Source organism: Hordeum vulgare, chromosome 2H, assembly GCF_904849725.1.
Source record: "Hordeum vulgare subsp. vulgare chromosome 2H, MorexV3_pseudomolecules_assembly, whole genome shotgun sequence".
NCBI lineage: Eukaryota > Viridiplantae > Streptophyta > Magnoliopsida > Poales > Poaceae > Hordeum > Hordeum vulgare.
The window spans coordinates 2471780-2483675 of NC_058519.1; the positions used below are offsets into that span (position 1 = coordinate 2471780).

The 11896-nt window shown below is 42.4% G+C and overlaps 1 protein-coding gene across 1 annotated transcript; it reads left to right on the top strand.

Annotated features, from left to right (window-relative positions):
• The first annotated feature begins 2532 nt into the window (after window positions 1-2532).
• On the top strand, window positions 2533-7161 carry LOC123429021 (B3 domain-containing protein Os01g0234100-like). Its single transcript, XM_045113091.1, has 10 exons — window positions 2533-2615; window positions 2968-3105; window positions 3893-3970; window positions 4170-4265; window positions 4829-4960; window positions 5134-5168; window positions 5290-5392; window positions 5659-5865; window positions 6009-6102; window positions 6203-7161. Exons 1-10 carry the CDS (start codon window positions 2592-2594, stop codon window positions 6940-6942), a joined length of 1647 nt encoding a protein of 548 aa, XP_044969026.1. The 5' UTR covers window positions 2533-2591; the 3' UTR covers window positions 6943-7161.
• Window positions 7162-11896: the final 4735 nt, after the last annotated feature.

An 11896-nucleotide genomic window follows, 5' to 3' on the forward strand; every position in this document is an offset into this window, starting at 1 on the left:
ACCACTCCGAAGTCCAAAATACCCTTTTTCTATATATCAATCTTCGTCTCCGGGCCATTCCGAAACTCCTCGTGACGTCCATGGTCGCATCCGGAACTCCGAACAACTTTCAGTCACCAACATACATAACTCAACAATACCGAAACGTCACCGAGCTTTAAGTGTGCAAACCCTGCGGGTTCGAGAACTATATAGACATGACCTGAGACACTCTTGGGTCAATAACCAATAATGAGACCTAGATGCCCATATTGGCTCCTACAAATTCTACGAAGATCTTTATCAGTTGTCAAGGATTCAGTTAATCCCGTATGTTGTTCCCTTTGTCTATCAGTATGTTACTTGCCCGAGATTCGAATGTCGGTATCTCTATACCTAGTTCAATCTCGTTACCAACAAGTCTCTTTACTCGTACTGTAATACAAGATCCCATGACTAACTACTTAGTCACATTGCTTGCAAGGCTTATTGTGATGTTGTATTATCGAGTGGGCCCCGAGATACCTCCCCGTCATACGTAGTGACAAATTCCAGTCTTGATTCACGCCAACCCAATAGACACCCTCGGAGATACCTGTAGAGCACCTTTATAGTCACCCAGTTATGTTGTGACGTTTGATACACACAAGGTATTTTTTCGGTGTCCGGGAGTCGCATGATCTCATGGTCATAGGAACAGATACTTGACATGCAGAAAACAATAGCAATAAACTGTCACGATCATATGTTACGTTCATAGTTTGGGTCTTGTCCATCACATCATTCTTCTAATGATGTGATCCCGTTATCAAACGACATCTCATGTCTATGGTGAGGAAACCTTGACCATCTTTGATCAACGAGTTAGCCCTTCAGAGGCTCACTAGGAACAGTGTGTTGTCTATGTATCCACAGATGTATTTGAGTTTTCAATCAATACAATTCTGCATGGATAATAAACAATTATAATGAACAAGGAAATATAATAATAACTAATTTATTATTGCCTCTAGGGCATATTTTCAACATCGGCCACCACTCGCCAACACCTTGCCGCTCAATGGACAGAGGAATCCGGCCACCAGGACCTACAAGGAACGGCTGCTGCCCCGGCGTTCAATACCCTCCGCATGAGAAACGGAGCAACGCGAGCCCCGCTGCCACCTTCACCATGTTTGTCGGCCATTTCCATCGTCATCCTCTAGTGACGACCAATGATACGAAGGAGGAGGAGGGTGGCCTGGGGGAATCCTAGTTGCTCCCAAGACACCATGTGGACGACGATCCAAGGGTTCGAATCATTTTTATCCGAAATATGGTTGAGGGTGTTTCTTTTCAGAATAAAAAAAGGAACTGCTACGCATCGGTCGACGGATCTTTCTCGTGTGCCGTAGGATGTGACGAGATGAACTTTTCTTCCGTTTTGCAACAAAAACCTTGTCGCGGAAATATTTATAACAGAGATTGTGTTGCAGAATTTTTGCACAACAAAGAGTATGTTGCGGAACTTTTTTACAACAGGAATTGTATTGCGGATTCCATATTTTTGTAATACTAGCACAAATGCCCTTGTAACGGGAGAAAAATGAACAATAAAAAAAGTGTAGTCCATTGGTAAAAACGCGCGTGGATACTGTCAAAAAAAGGCATGTACGTAAGGTCTTAGATTATAAAATATGTACAAAGAAAGAACCTAATGCAAGTATATCATGTCCAAAGATTATAACATTTCCCAAATATTGATGCTTAAGTTAACATGTTACAATACAAATAGTCGGTACGAAATAAAGACAAATATTGATTAGCATTGTATCCTAAATAGTATTTTTTTAAATATTTAATATGTAAAATAATAACATATTCAAACTCTACACATTTTTCTAATCAAGTTTCATATATAACATGTTTAAATTGGATTTACGGTTTAAAAGATATTGTTATTTGAAAATACATATTTATTCTGAATGGATTTCTAGGTTATTAACGCATATGTGAGAGGTGTACGTAAAAAACTAAAAAAATGATTCGCTCTGAATATAATTTGGACCGCGGCTTATTTAGCACGAAAGTAAGGGGGTTTTGTGTAAAATGTGAAAAAAAACGGTTGAGCCTCACTTTAAAAACGTACCGCGGGTTAATTAGAGGAAACTACAGGAGTGTTTTTGCAAAAATGCCGCGACGGACGGTAGAAGCAGTGCGTGCTTTATTATTAGGGGATATTTGTGTTGTTTTAAAAAAAATGCAACACAGACAATGTTATAGAATTTTTTTCCAGGTTTTCTTTGTTTATATATTTTACAACATATATGTTGTTAGGGAAGAGAATTTTACAACATAAATAAAGTTATGTCAAAAGAAGAGCCGATGGATCGCTCGTGTAAAAGATCCATCAGCTGAATGTAAACGTTTCCAAGAAAAATGGCAGGACTTAAATTTGCCACCCCCGGCCAAAAAACTGCATGTTGGACACGTGTCAGCTCGAAGGGACGCGGTGTATCTCTAGGAGTATTTACCAGTGTCTTCTTCCTCCTCCTCCTCTGGCTCACACTCACACTCACATTCACTCTCACTGCACCCGTCGGAGCTCCCGAAGCAAGTGCATCTGGCCAGCCATGGCGATCGACGAGCCCACCAAAGTAACCCCCCTCCTCCTCTGCTTCTCTCTCTCTCTCTGCCCCACTCAACTCACTTATTTATTTTATTTATGGTAAAAAAAATTATCGGGGTTTCTTCATGCTATTTCTGTCTTTCCGGTGAGTGATTACCTCCTTGTGTTAATTTGGTTGATTTATGCAAATAGAAACAGAGAGGGAGGTGATTGATTCTTGAGAAGAAGAAGGGAAAAAAAAAAAGCCCCCATCGTTTTATCTAGAGAGCGAGGGGATTTTCTTTCTACGGAATAAATAACTACTGCTACTAGTTATTGCTAGATCACTGGATGAAATTTGGTAGCAAAAATTATTGATTGCTTGCCTGACTAATTTCCAGAGGAAGAGAGGGACGCCAGCGGGTGATCCCCACGCTGCAAAGTCCAAGATGGGGCAGAAGATGGTCCATCGAAACCGTGCTTTGCTTGATGAAGGCAGCAGACACGAAGACGACGACGACGACAATTTTGAGACGATGGTGAGAACCTCTCTGAGCTCACACTGCTTGCTGCATTGCATTTCAGTTTCAGGCACCTCTGTTCCTCCAGTATCCAGAGTACCAAAATGCATGCTACGAGGCCACTTCAGTAGTCTTTTTTTTTGTCAACTACTGTATTTCGTTAGTCTTGTGTTTCTGAATCATCGATTGTTGGTAAATCGCTACATGGCATTTGGTGACAAAATTATTGATTAATTTTGAGCCGGTGGTGAGAACCTTTGTGGAACCATCTCATCTCACTTTTGTTACGAGGCAGCTCTTTTTTTTTTTTAAGAAAAGCAGGATTTCCTCCTGCCTCTGCATCAATAAGATGCATGCAACCACAGCTCTCTTTTGTTTTTGGCAACCATTTCATTTGCCTTTTCTCCTTTCTTTCTGAATCTTCGGTCACGCTTACCTTCTGGAACCGCCAGACAAACTGAAAATTAACTGCTTATGTTTTGTTTTTCTTGTAGCGCTCATTAGTACCGCAGCGACTAGCACAAGTACACAGTGACCGCATAGCATCCTCCATGTTATTACTCCCTCCGTTCCTAAATATAAGACCTTTTAGAGATTGCACTATAAACTACATACGGATGTACATAGACATATTTTAGAGTATAGATTCACTCATTTTGCTCCGTATGTGGTCTCCTAGTGGAATCCCTAAAATGTCTTATATTTTGGAACGGAGGGAGTAGAATATATCATATGTACACATTTTTTAAATATTTACTAATTTTGAACTTCTCGTGACGCGATAATAAAAACTTGGCAATTATAGGATGAGGAGTTCGCTGCTGATGTTCGTCAGAAGAATACGGCAGTTGATGACAGCGATGACAACTTTGTTCCACTGATAGTGAGTGTTTTATTGCTTTAGTTCTCTTGTATATGCACCAATTACATTACACCACACATGGACCCATTCACAGCATCAATTTTGGTGAAAACATAATGTCTGGCATCATTGCAATAGTTCCTCGTTTTCGTTTCCATCTCGATCATAATTTTCATAAAATACAATCATCTAAATTATTAGTGTAATCTCATTATGGCAGATGATGAGAACAAAGAATGTGAAGAGTGAGCCTGGAAAGCATCCCGGCTTTCGATATAAGCACAAAGCCCAGAGAACTATCACTAAAACTTCTAAAGTAAGATACACTCCCTTATTCCATCCTTGTATGTGTGTGATATTTTTTTGGAAAAGGAGTGTGATATGAACAATAAATAAATAAATTGTGTACAAATACATTATGAATTCAAGATGCCTCTTATGGTTGGATAATGTTAAGAGTAGCTTTTCTTTGCTTCTTTTGTCTTTCTTTTACTGGTCTCTAGATTTTTCTTTACCAATAGTTCTATTATGTGTAGAGTTTCTTGATTTTTTTTTTGGCTCATTTGGTTCGCAGTCATGTAAGTATCATGTCTTCTTGGTTTCCTTTTTTTCTAATACAAAAAGATACACATTTTGATCGGTGTTTGAGAGAAAAAAATAAATAAACTCGTAATGCTTGATTTTGGCTCATCCAAAAATTTCACAACTCAGATTATTTGTTATATCCAGTCGCATATATAAACATATACTTCCTCCGTCCCAAAATAAGTGACTCATAAGTGACTCAACTTTGCACTAGCGCAAAGTTGAGTCACTTATTTTGGGACGGAGGGAGTACCGAATTCATTGTTCTGTTTTGGATGGTTACACTATTTTCAGAGGAAGAAGACAGGGAGGCCAGCAGGTTCCAAGAGATATAGCAAGAGAAAGATAGTGAAAAAGCCAATGTTGGTTGACAACACCAATATTAGTAAGAGCAATAAAGACATGGATGCTGATTTTGAACCAGAGGTAAGATCCCAGTAATTACTTGTTGATATATCACACCCTTTAAACAAAATATGATGTTGTAACTGAGTATAAGCAGGCCAATATGTGTACGGCATTATCGAATATGGATGGTATAGTCAAAATTTCTTATTTCGACAAAATAGACTAACTGTGAACAACTTATGACTTGACAGATACCTGATGGTGATGTCCGGAAGAAATATGCAAGGTATTTCAACTTTTGTTGTTTTCTCGTCAGCAGAGTGTTCAAAAGTTGTCAAGTGTGTCTATCTGAATTATGCATCTGAATCTTCAAACAAACTATATAGTGTTTCGGGCTTCTATGGCAGTGCTTTTGACAGAGCTTTAGAGGTAGAAAACAAATTGCCAGCAGAAGGTCCAAGCTTCGTCAAGCTTATGAGGAAATCACATGTTGTTAAGGGTTTTTGGCTGGTAAGTATCTATTTATTAGGTGTTTGATTTTCTTTCTCAGTGCCGAATAATCTGGTGATTTTTTTATTCTTACGGACTTTTTATTTAGAAGGTTAATTTACAAGGCAGTTGATATCTCCAGAAAATGCAGCCATAAAATTTAGAGCGCGTCTACATTTGTGATATTCAGCTTTTTAGAGAGAGGAGCCGGGAATCAAGTGCCCCGATTAGTTTTTACCTTATTTTTTTTCCTTCCATCGCATTTGAATTTTGTGTTGCTATCCCAGGGTGTCCCGCTCAGCTTTTGTAGAGATCATCTTCCAAAAGATGATGTTACAATTGCATTAGAAGATGAGGATGGACACCGGTTTGATACAAATTACCTAGCTCGCAAGCAGGGACTAAGTGGTGGGTGGCATGGGTTTGTGGTACGCCATGGTCTTAAGGTCGGCGATGCCGTGATATTTCAACTAGTGGGACTGAAAAGATTTAAGGTGAGTGCCTCACAAATGTTATGTCCACTGCTCTGTAATTCTTTTATAAGATCCCTTTCCCGAGTGCACGACAAGGGTACTAGCTAGTTGTTCCTTCATGATACTGATAATGGTATGATTTGATAATTCACTGTTGTGGGCAGGTGTATATACTGAGAGAGAATAAGTTCACTACAACCGATGGAGCGCTTGGTCTCTTGAGTTTAGACACGTCCATGGAGAACAACATACCCGACGGTAAGTAAAAGTATGATCATCTTCATCTTGCAATGTTACGAAATATTTGTTTCTAATCATGTATGTGTTGTCTTTCTCTGTGACCCAGAAAAAGATGAAGAAACTTGGGATGAAGATGCAAAGTCCAAGGAGGAGGATCCAGAGGTCACCAAAGTCATCACCAACAAGGCATCCGAAGATGATAGCTGCAATGACCTTTTCAGTGAAGAAGCAGGAAACGACTACATCAGATCGGCAGATGCAGATCCAGGCCCTGATTTTAACGCCATGATGAAAACATTCAGAGCCTTCAAGACCGCCATCGACAGTTCTGCTGTCATCGACCGCAAACTAGTCCCCGATCGCCTGCTTAGGACGTACTACAAGCTCTGCGGCGCCAAGAAGGCGCTCCTCCACAGGCGTCTGCCGGAGAACATAAACCCGACGCTAGCCGCGGGAGTGATCGTGGAGACGGCCAGCATCGCCGAGGGTATCAGGTCCTACGACCCCACCACCTGCGAGGACCTCGCGGCATGGAAGAAGACCCTGGAGTCCATGGAGCTGCTGGGCATGGACGTGGGCTTCATGCGCAAGCGTGTCGACGAGCTCCTTTTCCTCCTCGACGCCGCCCGGCCATCATTGGATGGTCACGCGGCGCCGGAGGAGGGGTACAAGTACAACGAGGAGGTGATGAAGCTGGAGCGTGGTCGCGCTGCGGATAAGGTGAGGGCCCTCGAGTCGAAGATGGCGAGCCTGAAGGATGCTCTCAAGGAGATGGACACGGAGATGGAGGAGATCGCGGAGGAGAGGAGGAGGGGCCATGCTATTGCTGTGCTGCAGCTGGCGGCCGCGCCATGGTGATGCATGGGCGATTCGACATCGTCTTGCGGTCTTTTGTGGGCATCTCTTTCAGCTCATCACACTTGGTCAATCGACCTACTAGTTCTAGATCTAGTTTGTGTTAGAATTAAACCGAGGTACACGGTCGATTCATCGAGAAACAAACACTAGGGGCTTTAGTCCCGGTTCACCAACTGGGACTAAAGGGGTGGGACTAAAGGCCTAACCTTTAGTCCCGGCCCTGTTCCAAGCCGGGACCAAAGTTGCTCCACGTGGGCGTCTCGGAGCGCCCTCAGGGGCAGGCCCTTTAGCCCCGGGTCTTAACACGGACCGGGACTAAAGAATTTCTGCAGATTTTGTTTATTTTTGGGTTTTAGAGTTTTAAGATTTAGGTGTTCGGGAGATTCACGTGATGCCTCGTTTCGTGTTCGGGAATTAGTTTTTATATAATTCTAAATAGAAATAATTATGCATATATATATATATATATATATATATATATATATATAAGATTAACTTATCTTACAAGCGAGCATATGTATACAATTACATGGAGATCTGAATTATCGGGATTAGAGCCCGTCTATTCGATTATATGGACCAACATCAGTAATGGCCCCTAGCTACACTAAATTGTCCTTTGTCATCTATAGCTTCCGTCCTCAGAAAGGTCGCAAGCTCCTCTGCAACAGCAATCGCGCGTTGCTCTGGTAGGGACTTCTCCCTCATGGTCGTGTACTATATAAGAAGAGAAGATGAATATGAATATCAATCATGATAACAAAGAATGACGGGTAAAAATAAAGGTGTGAATGTTCATTGCTTACGTCGTATCTGTGATCCTTGTGCTCAGAGATAAACGTGCGAATGGTCTCACAAATATAGTATCCGCATATATGCGTCTCCCGTGGCTGCTGGTCGCACTTTACGAGAATAGAATATATATAATTAAAATAATAATCTAGCATCATAAATGTATTGAAAATAGAAGTATATCATACTACTACTTACCTGAGCCGCTCTAAAGGTCAGCTTCTCAGGCTCGATACCGGGATTCACGCACTTAAACCACTTCCAAACCCTGCCCGATAAGGAAAATGATTTGCTAAGTTTTTCATTAATTGATATATCAGAATATCATTGAAAGAGACCGATAGAGCGCAAGAATGATTGAAATTACCCTTGGAACATGTCTTGCAGGCTTTGGAACTGTTCCAAGGGTTTCGATAATGGGTCGAAGGCATCAACTCTTCCCTTATCAATTTGAATGTCCAACAGAATCCAACGAAAGCTGCATATATATATATATATATATATATATATATATATATATATATATATATATATATATATATATATATATATATGTGTGTGTGTGTGTGTGTGTGTAACTTATCAATTACACGTATAAGTGAATGGACACAACAGAGTAAAGACCCTCACCTGAAGTTGTATGGAAACAGTATGTGGTCACAGAAATTTTGATCTGCTAGAAACCTTAGAAGGTTTTCCTCCGTCTCCTTGGGTTTATCAGTTAGCGTCGCTATATGTATTTTATCTGGGTCAATAAACCCAATATTTAGGATGTTTCTATTTTTACAATCCAGAATCTTCATTCTGCATAATAGAGTACAAGTTATATGTAGACAATGAATTGAAATAACTAAACGAGTTATATGTAGACAACGAATTAAAAAACTTACAGACAATAGCAACTCATAAGCGATTTGTCGAGGGTGTCGGCATTGTACATCTGGAAGAGTTCATCAAAGTTGATATGGATTTCTTCGGGGCGGCCGTAGTACTTCCGTGGGACACTCACCACGATCATCGTTCTCTCATTCTTTGATTCACTTAAGTACCATGTATGCAAGTAACGCATATTTGTTGCGAGATCATCTTTGCTGATCAAAGGCGCTCCCATGACAAACTGTGGCTTAGGGGCTACCACAGCCTTGGGTAACCTGTCGTCTTGGGAAGCCAGAACGTCTTCAACCGGGATACCCCATTCATCCGCCCACTTCTTTGCTAAATCCAAATCTTGCCCCTGCACCAGAGGGGGGACATTCTCGGGTAACACCCTGAGGAGTGGGATCGACTGTTTGGCCTGTTGTCCAAGCTGAGGAACGTCTGATCTTTTTTTGCTTGTAGTTGAACTTGATTTGCTCCCACTTGCACTTGCACGTGATCTGCTCTTTTTCACTTCCTTCTGCAATGTGCGTGTATAGTCATCAGGCTTATGGTGTAAGTCATACTGTGATGGAAGGTTCGTGAAGTATTTTGCAAATGCTATTTGCTTCTCGGTGTATTCCGGGCGGGGCTCGGGTTCCTTCTTTTTCATCTGCGCATCATGATGTTCCTTTGTTATCCTGGCGTTTTCCTCGGCGGTACGATCATAAGGTCTGATAGGAAGATTAGCATGAGGTACCTTTGGGAGGGGCGACAGTTTGCGCTTTGGGGAGCTCCGTCGCTTAGAAATCATCGGCGGAGCGTTCTTGCTGGCACGCTTCCGCTTAGTATCTGGAGCGGGCGACGGCGGAGACGGACGACCCAAGTCCGGCGGCGGTGATCGAGATGAACTCGTGTTGTGCTGGCTGTCGTCATGTGGAGGGCTTGGAGGTGATGGAGGTGTAGGTGACCTGTGATGACTCGGAGGCGGTGTTGTCCTTGGGGCCGAGCCTGGAAGCTTGATGTAGTTCTTGTCCCATAGGATGACTCCACCTAGTACTTCTCCGAGTGTCCTCTCATCTTTGGGTCCAGCTATGTCGAGCTCCATCTCATGAAACCCCGTCATGATTTCATCCACCCCGACTTTAGCAAAGCCAGCTGGAATCTCATGGCCATGCCAGTGTGCATCAGGGCCAGAAGGTAAAGCTTGTCCGACGGCCACCTTCATGGATATGTTCTTGAATTTCTGATGGAGTTCACATGATGTTGACTCCTTGATTCCATCCACGGGGTAGCCGGGACCGCCCTCTATCATTCTTCGTGCATCGTCGGGCGGGGCCTCAGATTCAGCCACGCTGCTTTTCCGCTTAGATGGGGCGCCGGTAATATCGAGTGCAGGATCTTTCTGCCGCGCTACTCCTCTAAGCTCATCAATCTGCTTCTGTTGCTCGTTAATCCTGGCAAGCAACTGGTTGAACTTGTCATTCTCCTCATCCTGCTGTCGCTTCTTTGCTCTCGCTCGGCTTCTGTAAGTGTCTTGGTCTTTGGCAAACCCAAGCCACCACGGGTAAGAAGGACCGAAGCCTCGCGTTCGTCCTCCATGTTCGTCATTGCCGAGGACCAGTGTGAGCAAATCTTTCTCTCTATCTGCAGTGAACTGTCTTTTTCCCTCCTTAATTTCTTTCACTATCTTTTTCCAATTCTCCCTGGGTATTCTAAGACCGTCACTACAGATGAGGTCCCCTGTTTCTTCATGGTACGAACCACCATGCGCAAGGAACCAATTTCTTGCTCTCAATTCCCACTCATCACGGAGTGGTTCAGGTATGATGCCTTTAGCTAGCAGATCTTGCTCTTTCTTATCCCACTTTGGGATGGCAGTCTCATAGCCCCCTAGCCCCAGCTTGTGGTGATATTTCATCTTGTCGGCATTTTTCTTGTTCTTTTCTGATAATGCATGGGCATCTTCTGACTCCTTGTACTCTTGAAATGCCTTCCGGTGATTCGCCTGCTTGGCTAGATACCCCTTGAATACTGGCACTTTCTTTGTCTTCAGATAGTTTTTCCATAGCTTCTTCTTCCAGCTACGGAACAGTTCGGCCTTCTTCTTTAGAGTCCACTGCTTGACTTTGGCCCTCAGTTTTTTTGCAGCGTCTTCATTCTCACATTCTGGCAGGTTGAAATGTGACATGAGATCATTTCAAAGATTATCTTTGTACCTTTCGGCGACATAGTCACTATCGGCTGCCCCTTTGCGCTTGTTCCACTCCCGAACGGTGATCGGGACGTGATCCCTAATGAGAACTCCGCATTGCTTCTTGAATGTGTCAGCAGCATTCTTAGGAAGCTTGGGTTCGCCCGTAGGCAATATCACCTCAAAGGTGTAATGCGTCCGTGCATCCAACTTTCTAGTCGGGCCTTGTTTCGTAGCTTTGCTCGATGTGGAGGCCTAAGAGGGAGAAACATTCGTCAAATGAATGTATATGTATACAATATAGAGCTATCTCCAATATTTTTCACATATTACAAGTGATTGTCGAACTTCATATGTATACCTTGCCGGACTTTATTATTTCTCCACCGGCTTCTCCATCAGTGGAGCTATCACCTTCTTCGTCATTGGACCTATCTCCTGCCCCATCGGCTTCATCTTCGTGTCGGTCGACCTCCATTCCATATCCGGAGGGGTTTAGATATGACGACGGAGATTCAGCTGGTTCAACGTCAGGGCCGTCTTTGATTATATCTTCGAGAAGTTCTTCCTCTTCGAGGTTCCTGATATGTGGATCCATAGTTCTGTAAAAAACGGACATTTGGTTAACTAATAAACTAACAAACTATATAAGAGGGGTTGGAAACTTCGAAGTGTCGTTTTATATAGGAGGACCTTTAGTCCCGGGTCTTGGCTAGAACCTAAACTCTAAAATATGTCTAACGGATTCTCTTAACCTTTAAGGATTTAACAAAATGGCGACATTCTAGATGTGTAGAAAATGATCCTATTTTTCCTGATCTCATCTACCCTTCTATATGTCACATTGTCTAGTGTCAAAGGAATTTGTTGAACTTTGTACCAAAAAAGAATTATTCTATCAGAAACTCTGTTCCAAAACAACTTTAGTCCCGGGTCGTGGCTCCACCCGGGACTCCTAGATTTCTGCATAGTATTCAAAGTAGGAGTACTTTTCCAATTTGAGCATTCAATAAGCAAAACCAAATCGTAAAATAAAGTAGTATTCAAATTAGCATGCATTCAATTATAAGCAAAACTACATCATCTCTTTTGTCCGTACATCGTCGAATATTA

Bases quoted from the DNA above. Each gene is read 5' to 3' on its own strand.
- LOC123429021 (XM_045113091.1), top strand. From the start codon at position 2,592: ATGGCGATCGACGAGCCCACCAAA. The intron at 4,961-5,133 runs GTAAGATCCCAG...ATGACTTGACAG, and splicing joins ATGCTGATTTTGAACCAGAG to ATACCTGATGGTGATGTCCG. The intron at 5,169-5,289 runs GTATTTCAACTT...CTTCTATGGCAG, and splicing joins GTCCGGAAGAAATATGCAAG to TGCTTTTGACAGAGCTTTAG.